The 17564-nt window shown below is 47.1% G+C and overlaps 6 protein-coding genes across 6 annotated transcripts; 2 read left to right on the plus strand and 4 right to left on the minus strand.

Moving 5' to 3' along the window:
• Positions 1–114: 114 nt before the first annotated feature.
• Positions 115–1011, minus strand: BKA55DRAFT_593526 (uncharacterized protein; the record flags this gene model as incomplete). Its single annotated transcript, XM_046195563.1, has 3 exons — positions 115–323; positions 378–896; positions 951–1011. 3 exons carry the CDS (start codon positions 1009–1011, stop codon positions 115–117), a joined length of 789 nt encoding a protein of 262 aa, XP_046050137.1.
• A 2507-nt stretch (positions 1012–3518) lies between these two features.
• On the plus strand, positions 3519–4052 carry BKA55DRAFT_689393 (uncharacterized protein; the record flags this gene model as incomplete). The annotated part of the gene is made up of 1 exon (XM_046199348.1): positions 3519–4052. One exon carries the CDS (start codon positions 3519–3521, stop codon positions 4050–4052), a length of 534 nt encoding a protein of 177 aa, XP_046050138.1.
• Positions 4053–4356: 304 nt separating this feature from the next.
• Positions 4357–6966, minus strand: BKA55DRAFT_511047 (uncharacterized protein; the record flags this gene model as incomplete). Its single annotated transcript, XM_046187666.1, has 7 exons — positions 4357–5396; positions 5682–5692; positions 5773–6108; positions 6158–6456; positions 6583–6650; positions 6697–6733; positions 6793–6966. 7 exons carry the CDS (start codon positions 6964–6966, stop codon positions 4357–4359), a joined length of 1965 nt encoding a protein of 654 aa, XP_046050139.1.
• Positions 6967–7526: 560 nt separating this feature from the next.
• On the plus strand, positions 7527–8307 carry BKA55DRAFT_346087 (uncharacterized protein). The gene is made up of 3 exons (XM_046185778.1): positions 7527–7726; positions 7778–8051; positions 8102–8307. The coding sequence occupies exons 2-3, from the start codon at positions 7801–7803 to the stop codon at positions 8256–8258; spliced, it is 408 nt and encodes a 135-aa protein (XP_046050140.1). The 5' UTR covers positions 7527–7726; positions 7778–7800; the 3' UTR covers positions 8259–8307.
• Positions 8308–8355: 48 nt separating this feature from the next.
• Positions 8356–13262, minus strand: BKA55DRAFT_689396 (P-loop containing nucleoside triphosphate hydrolase protein; the record flags this gene model as incomplete). Its single annotated transcript, XM_046199349.1, has 12 exons — positions 8356–9563; positions 9615–10355; positions 10405–11343; positions 11396–11513; positions 11567–11682; positions 11730–11888; positions 11937–12022; positions 12070–12104; positions 12155–12375; positions 12428–12495; positions 12545–13005; positions 13053–13262. The coding sequence occupies 12 exons, from the start codon at positions 13260–13262 to the stop codon at positions 8356–8358; spliced, it is 4362 nt and encodes a 1453-aa protein (XP_046050141.1).
• A 605-nt stretch (positions 13263–13867) lies between these two features.
• On the minus strand, positions 13868–15399 carry BKA55DRAFT_566430 (chaperonin 10-like protein). The gene is made up of 3 exons (XM_046192641.1): positions 14884–15399; positions 14401–14833; positions 13868–14354 (listed from the first exon to the last, which is right to left on the minus strand). The coding sequence occupies exons 1-3, from the start codon at positions 15161–15163 to the stop codon at positions 14072–14074; spliced, it is 996 nt and encodes a 331-aa protein (XP_046050142.1). The 5' UTR covers positions 15164–15399; the 3' UTR covers positions 13868–14071.
• Positions 15400–17564: the final 2165 nt, after the last annotated feature.

Below are 17564 nucleotides of genomic sequence, written 5' to 3' on the forward strand. Positions count from 1 at the left end.
TACACTTCCGTGTATCCCAAGGAATCCCTTCAACATAAAACAAGCCTTGATAGCATAACACATTGATCCGATCTAGCACCATCCACAGGATGCCACACATAGGGGATCTATTCTTCAATCATGGCGACGGTTGCATCCGCCTCCACAGCCCATACAACCATTACACGTTACCCCCTTAGCCATCTCAGAACAGCGCGGTGCAGTCTTGATGGTAAACATCTCCCCAGTAGAGCCTCTGTAGCAAGAAAGCCGGCGCTCAGAATTGAATGCCCGGACCATTTCGGGCGCACTACGTCGGACGAAGTCAGCTTCAACCCACGAGGCTTTAGATGCGCGGTATCAGGTCCAATGAATCCAATATTCTTCTCGTTCGCCACCGTTCGGAAGGTAGAAAACGCGGTAGCCCAGAACACAAAAGACGTGACGCTTTCCTATGCCAGTGGCATACTCTCTACTCCCAGAGAGCCGCCAGAAATCGATGACAGCCGGCTCGTTGATCTGTTGTACGCTTTCTTCTCTCAGTATGATGGGTTGCATGTCGGGAAACTTGACTTCGAGGTAGACTGTGTCTGGGTCTTCAACGTAGAAGTTTAGAATCTGCAGATCAGAAGCCGCATGTGTCTCCCGAAAGGGGAGAAGAGAAGGTCGTGGGATTGCTTCACGAATGACGTTGAGGGTCTCCTCATCTTTATTGGTAGACATAGGAGACGGCCAATGGGTACCAGACATCAGGAATGAGTTCCCGATGGAGGAATTGAAGCGCGGGAAGTAATCCTCCCCTGGCTCATCAGTCTCCATCGGTTGAGACGAGAACTGTCTCGGATGAGAAGGATTGTTGGAGACGGTGGGAAGGGGTTGATCTAGAGGAGACACAACCGATTCGCGACGGTGAGAACCTGATAGCCTGGTTAAGATTGCTGAAGGCACCAAACATTAGACAAATGACTTACCATGCAAAGCTATAGAGAAGTCCCATTGCGCAAGAGTCGCTTTGATAGCCTCGGATGACATCTTTCCAGCGGTGATGCGTGTCGAGATTGAGGTTAGGAAGGTTTAACAAGGCAATAACTCCAATAGACTGGAATTGTGAGCCAGGGTAACCCACGTAGAAGAAGAGAGCAGTTGAAGAATTTAAGTCAAGAAAAAGGAACTTATCAAGTCTCATAAGGCAAAGGAAGATGCTCCTCGTGAGTCTTTCTCACTCGTCAATCATGGCAACATGTACATGCAACAGACTGCTGCTTATGGTCCGAGCTGCTCGTGCAATCATTCAATCTGCATGCTTAGCAATAAGAATATGAATTCTTTGTTTCTCATTAATGCAGCATTTGCGGTGAGGACAACGCTAAAGGTGAGATGCCAAACATTTGTTGATGTATAGGTAGGCTTCTTATGAGGACGAAGCGGAAAATCCCATGCGACCACACATCAATTCGAGAGTTTATGTCAATATCCAAGCTAAGAGAAGAAAGGCAACTGGAAAGCAAAACACCACTATAGAAGGACCAAGAAAATATTAGGCGGTGATGAGAAGAAAATGCAACAGAGCACGGCAGTAGAGACTTGGTAGCTGGCTGAGCCGTGGGTAAAATGCAGCAAAGTCTATGTATTTAGACCACCAATAAGGCTAGCCCTATCCCATCACTGGTGCTTTAGACGCCCTCGGGGATTCCAGTCTGGCATTCCCTCTGGGCTTGAACCCCTGTTAGACCCCGTCGACTATTCGTTTTTTTGGAAAAGTTGAGAATCTCCTTTTCACAAGACGCAACTTCATCCTTAGCTGCTTCGTACCGAGCACGACCATAGTCAAGACGCTCCCGAATATCCTTGAGACTCCTCTTCATTTCTCTGGTCGTCCGGCCGCGATGATGTGGGTGTCTCTTTCGGGTGGACTCAGACTGTTTGGTTGAGGTAGTTGCCTTAGCGCAAGGGGCTGTACAGGGGCAAGATTGGTTAGTATTTGAAATCTGACTGCTCAGATTGTTGACTTACTGGTGTTTGGTACTGCTTTGTTTGGGTGGCTGTACAGGCTTGTTTGCTCATTATCGGCAGCATTGACAGGGTAAAGACGCTTGGGCAGAGTATCATGCCGCTCCGGGCGAGAGTGACACTTGCCCATGATCGCTGGGTTTTCGTGACCCTTTATCTTATACGCTAGAAACGGAGTATTCAGTAGGTTTCAAAAGCCAAAAGGGAGTTGTCTCTTGACGGTTGAGAGAGGAATATGTGGTAGCGAAGTCGAAGGAGAAGCAATGTCTTCAGGCACGACGGCCAACGCGTCACATAAGCGTCGTAGCAATCTTTAAAATATTAACTTGGGAGCCTGATTATGAGACCCAATCATTTTTGTTGTCGTTGTTTGAAGCGTCCCGAAAGATGCGTCTATCCGCGGCAAGCTACATGTTTCGGCCCACAGCGAAGCGTCATTTTAACAGTTGCCTCAAGCACTGAGGAATTATTTCGGTTTCTATTTTCATGCCATGATCAAGCTCTCACTCTTGAGGATAGGCTCAATGGCTTCTACCAGGTTTTGCTATGTACCGTTGGTGCATGACGAAGGATAATGTGCCTCAGGTCAAATGATTGCAATACAAAGAATTAATACCCTCTGAACCCAAAGCTTTATCTAGAAATTTTGCCCACCAGTAAACTGGTGATAATGAAGTTGGAAATCCCAAACGAATGCATCTGCCGACATTAAAAGCAGGCCTGGCATGAGTAAGGCCCGCAGATCCAATCCGTGGTTTCTTCGCCTCCTAATCGCTCGCCCTACACCAAAAAGAACAACAGGACACTACCTTCAGTGGAGAAAGAGTCGAAAGAGTTGATCTTACTCAGCAAATCTCTTGGGAGTCTTATATGACTGCTACCTCTGCAGACGCGACATTGATCGCAACTCAGGCGTCGACGAAGTTCCCCGCCTCTTTTCAAGAACTCTAAAGTGTAAGACATTCTGCTCAAGAGGGTCAATTACAGATAGACTACTGAAGGAATAAGGGGAAGCCATTGGCAGTGGGAAGTTGGTCTTGAGAGAAAACATCTGATGGTAACTTGGTGGGAAAGTGTTCAACGTCGGATTTATTGGTTGCCTAGGATTGCTTCTGCGTGCATCCAGTGGTTAGGTAGGGAGATGCCACTAAACCCTCAGCATAAGTAAATACATCATCGAATACTGGCGCTGCCATACAAACGGTGGCGTCAGTTTTCCCTATGGGTGTGCCCAATCAACGCCTTCACTTGAGACCTTGTGTAACTCTAACCCGTGTCTGCCCGGTTAAGTACCTTAAATCTGTTTGTGCTACAGGCATAACGCATTCATAGGAGGTTAACCCCAAAGAAACAGAAAGGTCTGTGACGCCCACTGTTATCTTGGGATCGGCCCTCCATGGTTCAATATCATTGACCGCGCCAGGCAGCAAGAGATACAGCACATATAGCACATATGAATCAACTTCAGACCTCTTTCAGGTCAGAAACTCAAATCAAGCCCTATGAGCGCTCTATACAGACCTTCGACAATGTCTACAATTCAAGCCGCCATGGCCCAGCTCTTACCTGCTGAGCGGCAAGCTCGTGAAGGTAGAGCCCTGTTATCGCTTAACGCCTCTATCAGCCGAACGCTTCTCACTATCGAGCAAGAATGTCAACCAGCTCGTCAACTACGCAAGATTCAGACAGAGATCCGCCGTCATATCCTTGCGACTCTCGTTGACGAGGAAACAGCAGATTCAAATCAAAATACCGCTCAAGGACCAAGTGAACGCGAAGCGTCTCGTGAGGACTTTTTGCCTCATCCCGACACCGTTCTTCCAAGCATCGAGCAGGAATTATACTATGCCCCTGTTACAATAGCCTCATCCACGGTTGGTGGTACACCTGGCGAGGCGCCTGAACGAAAAAGACGTCCAGCTACAGCAATCCTGAATGAGTCAGACGATTTGAACGACCAGTCTCCAACAGCAAAGAAGCGAGCCGCTGACGACGAATTTGACTCAGTCGCTAAACGCCCCAAGACGTGGCTCGGTACAATGACGAGAGGGTTCTTCGCTTGAATGCGATGCAGATGCATGGGCTTAGCATTAGCTGAGATGGTGCCAAGGACAGTGTTTTCAGTGCCTCATGGCTTTGTACGATTTCTTGACTTGAGAGGGACATGATGAGCAGGACATTGGCCGAGCCAAAGGACATTGGCAGCTTTGCTAAGCAATGAATAGAGAGCGACCATCAATCAACACTAATATGTACACTAGAATGGAATATTCATTGGGGTGACCGGTAATATAATCCGCTGGTGATTTCCTTCTGCTATTTTCCATATGTACTGATGCTAACGAGACAGATGAAGCATATGCCCTTTCAGCTATGCACAATGTTTGCTTCAGCAGCCGGAAGCATTTGCATCTCCTCATCGGGTGCCTCTCCCTGATGTCTCTCCCGATAAAAGTTCCTAAAAACATCAACGACCGTGAAAGTCAACGTCACAGCACCAACAATCAAAGTCGCCAACTGGTCCCTTTCACTGACTCTGATTGCCAAATCCGGTATTGTGGTACTGCGGTCCCGATAAATCATCAGCATTGCGGGAACAACCAGTAGACCACCGAAAAACATACAGCCTCCCAGTACTTTGAGAGCTTCCACTGTGTCTTTATGGTTTCTTTCGATCAGGGACCATGCCAGCATGATGATACCGGTAAGGAATGCCAGGCCAATGAATGCGGTGAAGAGGTAGATGATAGTCAGCATTACCGGGAGCATTGCTTCGTAAAGGGCGATGCATAAACTGATTGATATGTCACCCAGACTGAAGTGAAATATTGTGAGCATCAGTGTGATGTAGCCATAAGCTATGTTTACCACCCAACGTGCCGATGGCTTTGGTTTCCAGTTCCGCGCATAGTCGGTATCGACTATGAATCCAATGATGAGAATAAGGAGAAACGGTGTTGCAGAATAGCATATAGCAAGCGGCCCAGTGATATCGATGACACGCTGGCCCAGTTTCACCGTGTCAGGCGGAATGTGACTCAGGTCGAGCTGAGTGGTATTAAAAGGACCAAATAGGTCAAGTTTAACCTCTGGATTGCGCAAACAAAAGATAGCCAGTGCGCGTTTGTCCATGCTTAGCATCCGCATCGACTGCACAACTAAATCCGTCGCGGCAAATACAGGGTATGCCAAAGCTCCTAGGAGATCGCTTGAAAGGCCTGGCTTCTTAGGTCCATCCTCGTCCGCTAGACAGAAAGCCCAACTGGCAAGGACAGAAACGAGAAGCATGTACCAGCAATAGATGGTGCCAGGGCCGTATAGGCCTGTGGCGTTGTTGTAAAACTCTGGGTTGTAGGGGAACAGTCGCCCCGTTTCTTGACGGATGAGACCATCTGTAATTTGTAGTTCTGGGTGGGAGTAGTTGCACAAAGAACTCATGATGCGATGGTGTCAATAGAAAGTACCAGGTTGTGCGAATGTGAAGAATGAGAATGGTTTGGTATATTTGAGTTTTCAAGGCGCTGAATGCCTCGTTGGGCTGAGCTGGGGGTTTGAAAATGCCTTGCAACTTCTTAGCGCCGTGGCTATTCAGGTCTCATGCAGCTCAACGCCATCATCGTGTCAAGTATTCTGAGCTTAAGTATTTAGGCCAAGTGCTTCTTCAAGCTTAAAAGATATGCATACTTGATTACTATTACCATTACTGTATGTTAGCTACCTATATAAAAACTCCCCTCATTACCCAACTCCAAAAGCTGCTGTCTCGGCGTACTAGTCTACAACTGCCAGGGATCCTGCTCAACTGGCACAGATGTCTCGCTTCCATAAATCCTTTCATGTCCAGGTTTCTCACCAAAGCCCCCATTACGTTTGATGCTTCCCGCATTGAACTCAACATCGCTCCCATGTCCCTCGAGAACAAACTCTGTAGAATTCTTCTTCCGACCAGTAATTATACCATTAATCATCGAGAGGAGCGGTTTGAATGTTGGGATACACGCACAGACCAGTGCTGAAGTGACCTCTGCCAAAGCCCAGAGCTGCGGTCTGACGATATCCCATGTACTAAACGACCACGTCTCAACCCATTTTATCCTCACAATAGCAAGCGCGATTGAGCTTTCACCACATGTCAGCACATCAGAAATGCTATTTGAAGGTCACTCACAAGGAGCCAAGCCCAAAGACAGTTGAAAGAGCTATTTTCTGGGATAGGCGGAGGTTGAGCTTCCAAACAACGGGTAGCGGCAAAAGAGCTACTACGAGATCGGTCAAGATGTTGATTGCAGCGCAAACATATGCAAGCTCTAGTCGATTCGTAACGCACTTCATTCGAATATCACGGTTCCATACGGCCTCGAGGGGGGCGCATTGGAGAAAGAATATCAGAATTTGACAGATGTTCCAGAGTGCGACCGCTATTATAGCCCCGAGGCATGCGGATCGCCAGTAAGATAGTGTTACGATCTTGTAGTAGAGGAGAAGAAACGTCATTTTGGCCCAGAATAGGCCCTCTTTGTAGAAGAATGCGGCGATGTATGTGCACTTGGGCTGTTAGCTGGAAGACTTTGAAAGATAGAGATGTAGTCGAACCTTGTAAAACGGTGTCGTCTTGTCCTCTGGCAGCGTTCCAGTAGGGCCGTTCAAGCCGAGTGGTACAACTATAAATCTTAAGCTTATGTTTCTCAAGTATTGGCAATTACGGACGTGTAAGTATACAAGATCCCATTCCTATTATACACAACTGCAGTTAGAGAATGTTAGAATCGCGCTATACTAAAGCGTTTGTGTTTGTCTACTTACCAAAGCCATGACAGCAGCAGCATCGTCCCAATACGAAAATCCAATGATACAACGACACCAAAATCGAAGCGCAACAAACAAAAGTGATACGCATAGAGAGAAAGACACCACCACTATTACCATGACAAGATGGGTATGAGACGACTTGGCAGCTTCTTGTTCGGTGATAGTCATATTGGAAGAGAGCTGAAAGAACTGGTAATCAACAACGCTGGAAACATTTATTTGATGCTGGAAGAGGTTATTAATATTTAGCGTGTAGTTAAGAGTTTCTATAGACTAAGTAAGCCATTGTCGCACTTGTCGTCTTGCTTTCCAATGGACCTGAATCGGTCAGTGACAGCTGGAATGTAAGCCACTTACAGGATGGCTAATTCCCGGTCTTGATCAAGATCTACCGAAGATCCAGGGACAAAGCCTCCTCAAATCGCATGTTTTAGCTAAATAGGGTATCAGACTGTTGATCTTTCCAACAGCTAAGACTTCGTACGTTGAGGCTGTTGAAAAATGGCTTGGGCAAAGCGAACTATCATGTTGGATTCGCCGCGTGGCATTAAGCGCAACGTTAAGTGTTAATCCATTCCATATCAACCCAGCAATCTAGCCAAATGCGTCCTCAAGAACTAACATACACTGTGAGAGATCTGCCCCGTCGTGCGACGTTAAAAATTCTCCATTGGTCATTCTACGCCCACTGATATAACACAGCCTCCGAGACTGGATTCCAGACCGAAGCGGTGTAATAATTGCCCGGCTAGTTAGTCTTTTGTTTCAGCTCCTCGAAAATGATGTCGGTGGCTGATATCAAGTGTCGTCTTATTGGCTACGCTTTCGCAATGCGAAATACGAGCACTCGGCAGTGTGATACCCCAGGCATCCGCAATTACAGGGATAATCATTGGACGAGAACTTACATGCAGTTTTGAAGTTCAATGTATATATCAACGACTCTCGCAGCGGTCTATATCATACTCATAATCATCAGTCTTGGGTCAACTATCCATCAGCATGGCAACTACTACGAAACAAAGATTCCATACTTTGTTCAAGGATGATTCATCAAACGACGACAATAAGATTGAACTCTTCTCCCCCGGCGAATCTCAACAGCATACTGAGATCACGGCATTCAACACTATCTCTCAATCCAATGTCGTTCCTCTGAGAAAGCTGAAACAATGGCCTCGGGCTGTGATATGTCCTGCCTGTCGAGAACTCTCTCTGACCCGAGTTGAGCGCAAGATTTGTGGCGGCACGCAGTGAGTATAAACCCTGAAACATGATATGCTGATAGAAGCTCACTCATAAGTGCCATGGCTGCGTTAATGTTTGCGTGCACGATCGTTGGAGGCCCTCTTGCGTATATCGGGAATCAGTGGAAGAATACTGAGCATTACTGTTGCAGATGCAACCGGAGACTGGCGACTTGGCACTTCAGCTCTGGGACGGAGATTCATGTTTGGTAATTCATGTCGCTGTATCGAAGATAAATGATTTATTGGAACACAGCTCGCTGTTCCTCAAGCCTGTCAATAACTCAATAGCTGATACCCTGTTGGCTTTCTATCCCGAACTTAGATCCCATAGCCTTTTAAATTCGCTTTCACGCTTTAATAACTCCCTCGGATTGTCCCATTCGATAACTCTTCCTCCTCCCATCACAGCAACTCGATCAAAGTCCACAACAGCACCCAGCCGATGCGCAATAGCGACGACCGTACATCCCACAAACTCCTCTTGGACAACCTGTCGTATCAATTGCTCCGACTTGGCATCGACATTGCTGCTCGCCTCGTCGAGAAAAATGATCTTCTTGTTAGCGAGTATCGCTCTGGCAAGGCAAAGAAGTTGGCGTTGACCTTGTGACAGTCGATCCACGTCAAGAATGCTGTCCAGTCCTCCGAGCCTCTCTACAGTATCTTTCATCCTGAGGCGACTGAGAACGGCGAGAATCCTCTCTTCAGGCTGCTCGCCACGAGGAACCAGATTGTCACGAACAGTAGTCTTCTTCATGAAGAACGGATGTTGAGGAACAACTGCCACAGAGGCCCGCACAGTTTGTCGCGGAAGCGTAGTGATGTCAATGCCGTCAAACTTGATGCGAGACTTTGAGTCAACTTCCAACATCCGGAGAAGACAAGCCATCAAGGAGCTTTTGCCACTACCACTCCGTCCAACGACTCCGACCTTGAATCCTGCAGCAATATCCAGAGTGACTCCGTGTAGTACTGGCTCACCCGAAGTAGTGTATGCAGCCGTCAAGTTTTCGATCTGCACATGGCCTTGAGAAGGCCAGCTCTCGGGTGGAGTAGCCACTTCACCCTGAAGATTCTCATTGTCAGTTGTGGAGCAGAACTCCTTAGTACGACTAACAGCACCCAGCGAGGTCTCTAATTGCGTGTAATTCTTGATGAGTTGCGTAAGATATTGCGAAAAGGATGTCACATTGAGGAGGGCCATTGCCACAAACTTCGGCTCGAAGTTGTCTCGAAACTTAACAATGAGAACCATCAATATTGTGGCCAGCGCTGCAACTGCAAGATCAAGGATAACAGCTAGCCAGCGCTGAATACTGAAGAGTAGATAGTATGGACGCTGAGATGCGTCGAGGAACCGAAAGTGTTGTTCCTTGAACTGCTTGACCCAGCCGAAGGATCTCACGCTGGACAAACCTTGAAGGGTGTCAAGGAATTGTGTGAACAGGGGTGAGTTTGCTTGTAGCTCAAGGATTCGAATTTGGCGAGAAGTCCGAAGGTAAAATCTCTGAAGCACTAGTTCAACTGTCAGTGCATGTTAAAAAGGGTGTCAGGGGCGAATCTTACGCCAGCAGAAGAAAGCAAGAGGGGGTAGCGTCGCCACAAAGTATCCAGAGAACACACACATCAGTATAACAGCCATGATGGTGACGCTGGTATCAATGGCCAAGTCAATCAGTGCAAACGGAAGCTCTGTGTCTATGACAGACATATCGCGGCTGAAACGGTTTGTTGTAACGCCAACATCCATCCTCGAGAAGAATGACAACGGAGCATTCATGACTGTTCGAAGTAGCCGGGCATGCAGGACTTCGCTGCTCAAAGGTACCATGATAACAAGGTAATGCACAGCTGCACCCATAATGCCAATTATTGCAAGCCCAGCTAGCATCGCGTAGAGTCCAAGGTAGAAGTTATTGACGCTTTGTTGAGTGATGACAGAATGTCCAGTCCAGAAACTTAGCAACAGCTCAGTCATCTTGTGGGATGCGCCGAATGTTACTGTAAGAGTTACGAATAACAGGACATGCCACTTGGGTACTGTATTGAAATAGTAACCATAAGTAGCAAGTTCTCCCAGTGCTCGGTTGGCAGATTCAGTCTCTTCTTCGGGTCCTTGAGGTGCCGAAGTTGATCCTTCGTTGGCTTTTGAGGACTCGTCATCTTCTTTGACAGCCCCGTTCTGCCGAAGATGCAAACCACTGAAGTAATCAGTGTCATTCTTGAGTTGCTCAAATGTGCCTTGGTGCTGGATTGTGCCATGTTCGCTGAGAGCAACAACGTGGTCTGCATATGCAAGCCGATGAACTAGGGGATATTAGTATCTTCCACTCCGACTGATGACAGCTGAACTCACTGGCGTTGGTCACACAGACGACAGTCATTCCAAGCTCTCTTAGCAGCCCTGCTTCTGAAAAGAGCATCCTGTAAATATGCTCCTCTGTCGAAGCATCTTGTCCCGAAAAGACATCGTCGAGAATAAGCATTCCCGCCTTGGAATAAATGGCCCTTGCGAGTGCAAGTCTCTGGTTCTGACCACCGCTGAGAGAAACGCCTCCGCTGCCCGCTTTCGTGGCGTCCTTGTCAGGCATTTCAACAATGTCCTGCTCAAGTCCACACGCATGAACAACTCTATCGTACCAATCTTTGTGATACGTGGATACACCGAGGATGTTCTGCCGAATCGTCAAGTTCTGGATCCATGGCTTCTGGTCAACAAATGCGATTCGTCGAGCGTCAGTGTAGACAAATCCCTTGTACGGTTGTAACTCGCCCAGCAAGGCCTTCATGAGAGTGCTTTTACCAGATCCTACACTCCCAATCACAAAGGTGAAGTGAGATTTACGGATGGGAAGGGAGATGTTGCTGAGAACTGGTGCTTCAGTCTCTAACCATCCGAAGCTGGCGTCTGAAACGATCATGATAGGTTGGCCAATTGCCACTGATGGTTCGTCGGAGCGATCGAGTAGCTCAATCGATTCTCTATCCTGAACAAAAGCATGCGACCCGAGATTTCGGGCTTCTTGTTGGGCTGGGGTATCGCGGATACTGAGAGGTAACCGGTGATCCTTGCAGCTATCCGATAGCAGAAAGCCTTGCATCCGATCAAAGCATGCCAGCGATGCCTTCATTCCAGGGATGGTTCGGATGAGTGTGGACATAGGGTTTGACAAAAGATAGATAAGCGAAAGCGAAGTATATGCCGAAGCCGTGCTCAAGGGGTTGCCTGTCTCTTGCGATACGACGACATAGGTTGCGAACGTAGCAAGCGGAGATATGGCTTCCATGCTATTTTCTGGAAAGTTAAGTAAGCAGGTGACGTATCTAAAAGTGATTCGCAGGCTTACGGAAAAAGACTCGCCAGCACATCAGTTTACGGAACTTCTTAGACAGGTCCAATTCTCTCACACGTAGACTTTGAACCATGTCGTTTAGAACATCCGTCAAGCCAAGCATCTTCACTTCCTGTAATCCTGATCAGTGACTCAAAGCCGAAAGTCTTTTGACTGAGAACTCACTTTCATCGAGCCTAGCATTGAGGCAGTAACATCAATGCGCGTCTGGATACCACGAACCCACCGCTTTTGGGCGTTTGCGATATATTTAGCTATCATCAAGATGCCAGTGGTCGAGACTAATCCCAAGTTAAAAGTGAACTTGTTAGCACATGGGAAGGCAAACCTATTGCCACAACCATGGGGGCCAGAAATGCCATGCCCAGCTGTCTGTATAGGAGATATAAAGCTACTCCGCACTCGATAGGTGAAGCCCACATCTCGTGTATGCTTGCGAAGCTCAAGCAGATATTTTCGGTGTCGGCGGACATCAGCGTTACAGCAACTGCAATATGTTAGCCGGGTCTCTTGCCTAAGAGTCCAATTTTCTTACTTGATTCGTCAAAAGCCGTGATGCTCAGATCAAGGGTCTTGTCATATATCAGGCTGATCAAGCTACCCCTGACTGCGGTAACAAATCTAGATAATTAGCCTTGGCTTCTCAAATCGCGGAAGTTTGGTCTCACTGATAAGTCATATGCCAATAGAATGCGTTGGCGATCTTTTGACTGTCAGTCTGGATACTACAAGAAACAGGGGCGGGATACAGACCGCAAGTCCAATGAAGACGCAACACCAGGCTCCCGTGAGACCCCATCCAATGGCTTTGTCTTCATCCAGGTTACTAGCAAAACCAATGGTTCTCTGAATAAGGAAAGGCTGTGCGTATTTAAAAGCCATCAAACAAACACGAGATAACATTCCAAGAAGAAAGACTGTCCTAGAAGACCAGATGGTGGACCAAAAGAGAGCGTTACTCTTCATTTGATTCGCTGGACTCTCTGTCAGCTTGTCATATGCCACGCGAATGTGTTATGAACTCACCCCTACGCCATGACTTCTGCACCTGTGCGAACAATCTCTTTGCCAAGAGGCTGTTTTCAACGGCATACCTGGTATCTCATTAGTTGGTTCAGGATCGTGACAGACAAAACAACATACAAATCATGCTCAGTCAAAAAGTTGGAGAATCCTAATTTCATCAAGGGGTTGATCCACCAAAAGACACTACGGCCCAGTATACCGCTCGTCGTCTCAGGTGATAGATCACGGTACTGAACTCTCAATATGGACCTCTTTTCCCATGCTTCAGAGATCAGAATGAGAGCCTTGGCGCTGGTGGCTGCCGTGAATAACCTCGCAACTGCATGCGCTCCATCGAGAAGCCATAGCGTTCTGGCTATAGCACAATCGAAAAGGGAGGTAAAAAGGAGATAGACGTTGATAATCGTTGAAGGTCTTACAGAACGCGTATGTTCGACATAAGACAGTAATGCCAGCAACAGTCCGTTCACAAACACAAGCGCCGCTGCAGCAATTTGGAATTGAGATGTAGGCAGAGGTCCCACGGTCCAGTATGTCAATACCACAAGTTGCAGCCCAGTATAGACGGTGATTAACCCCTGATATATTGTCAGCATTACCTTGACCACGGTCTCAGGTGACAAACCAGTTTGACAAGAAGACGTGAATTCTCGACAATCTTTCTCGGCTCCCTCTTCAGCCATAATAGTCTCTGCGGGGCAAGAACAAAGAATAAAGCGGACGGGACAATCGATAGCATAACATTTTCAAACAGGATAGTAAAATCAAATCTTCCCGAGGCCGAAGGACCAAAATCGGTTTCGGGCAGAACGTTTAGTGAAGAATTAGCATCCATGGCGTTTGTGGCTGAGTCGTTTGTGCATTTTCTCAGCGGGAAAAGGGAGATTCATATCATGATCAAATAAACAAGGTAAGTTGGTTATCTCATGGTAAGATCCAATGACGAAATTGCCTAAATCAGTTGGTGCTTACGTGGGTGACCACGTTTTCATGCGTTATTCAACTGCGGGGAAAGAAGTTGATTGGTTGGTCAACTAAACGATATGACAAACTTGCGCCGTCTTACAGGGAGAAATAGGGAATGATTAACTGCATCTTGTTCGAATTGCAGATGAGATCAATTTTCGATTTAACCAATATTTAAGTCAAAGAAAATTCAAGCTCTTTCGTTGATAATGGATTGATGCTATATTGTTATAGTCCTACAAGCTCTTGTTCTCGAGTCAATAACACTTAAGTTCTACTAAGGCAATTCCAGTCTTGCGCTTCTTCATTGAGACTATACAGAGTTTCGATTGTCATGAACTAATACCTCTCCTAATGGAGACCAATCGAATTCTTTGTAAATTAACCGTAAATATGAGCATATTCAGTTTCTTGGTTTTCATTTGGCGGGATAAGAAGCTAACCGCGTCGAGCTTACAAAAGTTCTTCACCGCGTGTCTGGTTTCGTCACCACCTTACGAAACCTTCACCGAATCATCATGACTCCAAGGGTCAAAGCAGTTTAGCTTAACAACAGTCAACGTCAATTTCTTCAAATTCGTAATCTTACAAATTGGTATATCCTTTAACCACGCTTTTCTTTCTAAAAAAACACATCTCGACTCTACAATCGCTATTTTTCTTCAACGTGTAACCACTTTACTCCTTAACAAGAACGGCTCTGTATCGAACCTTGCCGTCCTTCAGGTCGTGCAGAGCCTTCTCAATACCTTCCTCGTTAAGAGGGTATGTCATAATAGTGGGCTTAATATTCTTCCTGGCAGCGAAGTCAAGAAGCTTGCGAAGGCTGTCGCGAGAGCTGACCAGAGAGCCCTGAACGCGAATACCCTTGAGGGAGAGCTCGGTAAGAGGAACTGGGGTGGATTCCAGAGCGGCAGTAAGAGGGTAGATGACACCGTCGGTATCAATGAGAGGAACGAGGCTATCCTTGTTAGTTATGAAATGAAGTGCTGGTGCAGTGCACATACCTGCTGTAGTCGACATTTCCGCTACCGCAGAGAAGCAAGTGCTTAACGGGCTTGAAGTCCTCGGGAGCCTTGTCTCCAGACTTGAAGACAATAAATTCAGAGGCACCGTAGTCCATGGCCTCCTGCCTCTTGGACTCGGAGGAAGAGAAGACAACGACGTGAGCTCCTTTGGCAGCAGCGAGCTTGATGGCGAGATGGCCTAGGCCACCAATGCCCATGACACCGACTCTATCTTGAGAGCGGAGACCGTACTTGGTCAAAACTGTGTAGACAGTGGCTCCAGCGCAGAGAAGAGGGGCCGCATCAGCGGAGTCATATCCATCAGGAATGGGAGCAACAGTCTTGGAGTCCCAGACAGCGCCGTAGGAGAAAGATCCGTTGTCGGTGTCAGAGAAACCATAAATCTGACGCTCACGGCAGTACTGGTCAAGGTCTGTCACAGAGTCAGTATTGCAAGCACTTCAAAGTGCATTGGGTCCTTACCTGTACAGCAGTTGTCACAAGAGCCGCAGATCTGATGTGTGTATCCGAATCCAACTCTGTCGCCAACCTTGACGTTCTTCACTGAAGATCCAACCTCACGAATAATTCCAACACCCTCGTGACCGAGCACAATTCCACTGGGCTGGTAAAGCTTATCTGTTCCACAAACACCAGAGTGTGTTGTCTCAATGAAGACCTCGTGGTTCTGGAGCTCACGCTCGACGGTGTCAGAGACAATCTTTCCCTCAGGGGTTCCTCGGAAAACCTTGTAAGAGACCATTGTTGCGATGTTATGTAGGGATGTAGAGATTCAGAGACAGAGTTTTGTTTAAAGATGGGGTATATGCTTGGATTAGGAGGGACTTCTTGGTTGGGCTTTATATAGAGAACGGCTGGCGATAGCTACGGTTACATAGGGCTATCGGACCGGCCGGGGCAGTCTTCCTTATCGAGTTGGCCGACCAAGGGAAGCACGGATTGTGGGTTTGACTCTGGAATGAGCCTGAAGAAAGAGGCCGAAGTGGGGATGTTAAAGCTTCTTTTGCCTCGTTGTCGGGGTTAGCGAAGAGTCCGTCATGGACATTTTCGCATTCCAAGTTTTGCATGTTTTGAGATGTTTATTTCCGGCGAGACTAATCTAGTATGTTCTTCAACTTTTGTTGATTTTGCCGCTTCTGTTGCTTCTGTTGCTTCTCTTGGATATTGCGTTAACAATGATGTTTCTTCACCGACATGTCGCTTAATGTCTCCCATTGCTATTAATACCGACTTCGGAAACATCGTTATCTTTATCCGTACTGACCGTTTGTTTCAGGTCCTCGGGTCATTCACGTAACTCGTCCCCAGCTTTGTAATCTCAAAATAAAATTCAACCGTTGAAAATGGATTCTCGGACCGCTCTCGGTGGATGCGGACCCGGTGAAGAGTGGATCACGGCGGAGCCGCTTGCCTCGGCACGGAAGTATTTTCCACGTGTACTAACAGGATCCATGACGGTATTGTTTCTAGAATTCCTGATAGAAGGTTTCGCCGTAGAAATCTTTTTCTCCGATCGGCGGACATGATGTCATGAGGTGAGGTTTTCAGGGTCGTGAATCCTTTCTCTTTCTCGTCAATCTAAGTCGGGATAGGTTTGTTTTATGGTCTTGAGATCTGCATTGAATCATCTCAAGTTCAGTTTGGCTACGCATGAGGCCTGGATCAGTAGTGGGAGGCAGTGCCGGATATGCACCACTAGCAGATAGTCTCCGAAGCTTTGTTCAGGAGTGACGATAAGTTACGATAGACATAGATATCAGGCCATAAGCTATTCTGGTGTCAGGGGTAATTTGAACGATAAGTTACAAGCCAGGTTCAACCGACATCCGGTGACAAGATGCCACGTACAACTTTGCAGCTGCTTTGAGTTGAATTTGCGTTCCGATACCAACGTATCATCATGAGACTTGCTTCGTTGTTCAATGTTCCCGTTACCTTGGTGCACAGCAGCTTTTGAACATAAATACATGGTATCCTGATCACTGTTGAAAATGGTTGCGTCGTCAGGTGATTATTCTGGATTATCTAAGTAGGTACCTAAGGTACATAGCAGGCAATTAGCAATTCTATAATTGTAGTCAAAGAAGAAGTATCAAGTAACGTACATTCCGTTATCATCTTGCATCCTCCCAGTTGCCTGCCCAACAGTGGTAAAGCACATATCTTTGGAGGTAGTCGGACGGTACCTTCCGCCTATCGTTACAGAGATGGAAGAAAGCGTAGTCTAGATTTCGCATGTTAACGACAACTTGCTTCTTTCAACTCATCACCATCGTTCAGAACTACCAGTCATCTTCTCCAATATCGTCAAACTCACTGTCAAGTATCATCCAAATTCAAACAATATGGGCTCTTTACTGTCTCGGCTGACTCAATCGAGCCGCAATGCATCACCTGTTTCTCATGAACTCCCGTTCAAGAAGGAGTTCAATCGGCTTTTAGAGCAGCGCATAGTCATCGATGAGTTAGAGGACACTTTCTGGAAGCACATGTGCTTTCTAGAACTTCGAGTCTGGGACTCCGTCTGTCGATGGCCAGGATGCTCTCTTATCCCTGATGACCAAAAGTTAAGTCGATATTGCATCGCTATTCGCCCCGGGATGTTTTCATTTAATGACGAGGGTGGTAAGCAGCCAATACGGACCTTCATTATACAGTCACTAAGTCATGCAAACAGAGGTTTATCATGTCAGGTGCTTCTGTGAGTTTGCGGATCTATGCCGCCCTCAGCATTTCACCCGCCTTCATCCGTACACGCGTAACACTTGGTTCCGCTGTCACTCCTCCGTGTTTGATGTCCCCAGCCTTCATCTTGTCGACGCTGGTGCCGAACGTCTGTTGCAGGAATAGAAAATGCGCGCGTGGAGCCATTGTACAGGACAGAACTCTGATAGTCTGCCATTGGAAGTTCGGAACTTGTTCTACAATGCCGGTTCAGTCGACTACATTCGTGCGCTTCCTGAGGATCAACAGAAACGGCTCCCCGAAAGAGAGATGGTTCAGCTTGAAAATACCCTGGCACCGAATCAATACCATCGTCCACAGGATTTTGTTGGTCGAATGGAACCCGAATCTTTCAGGGCCATGCTAAAATGCAAACACGACAAGTACGAGTGGAATCTGTTCGAACACTATCTCCACTC

Source organism: Fusarium redolens, assembly GCF_020744475.1.
Source record: "Fusarium redolens strain MPI-CAGE-AT-0023 chromosome Unknown BKA55scaffold_7, whole genome shotgun sequence".
NCBI lineage: Eukaryota > Fungi > Ascomycota > Sordariomycetes > Hypocreales > Nectriaceae > Fusarium > Fusarium redolens.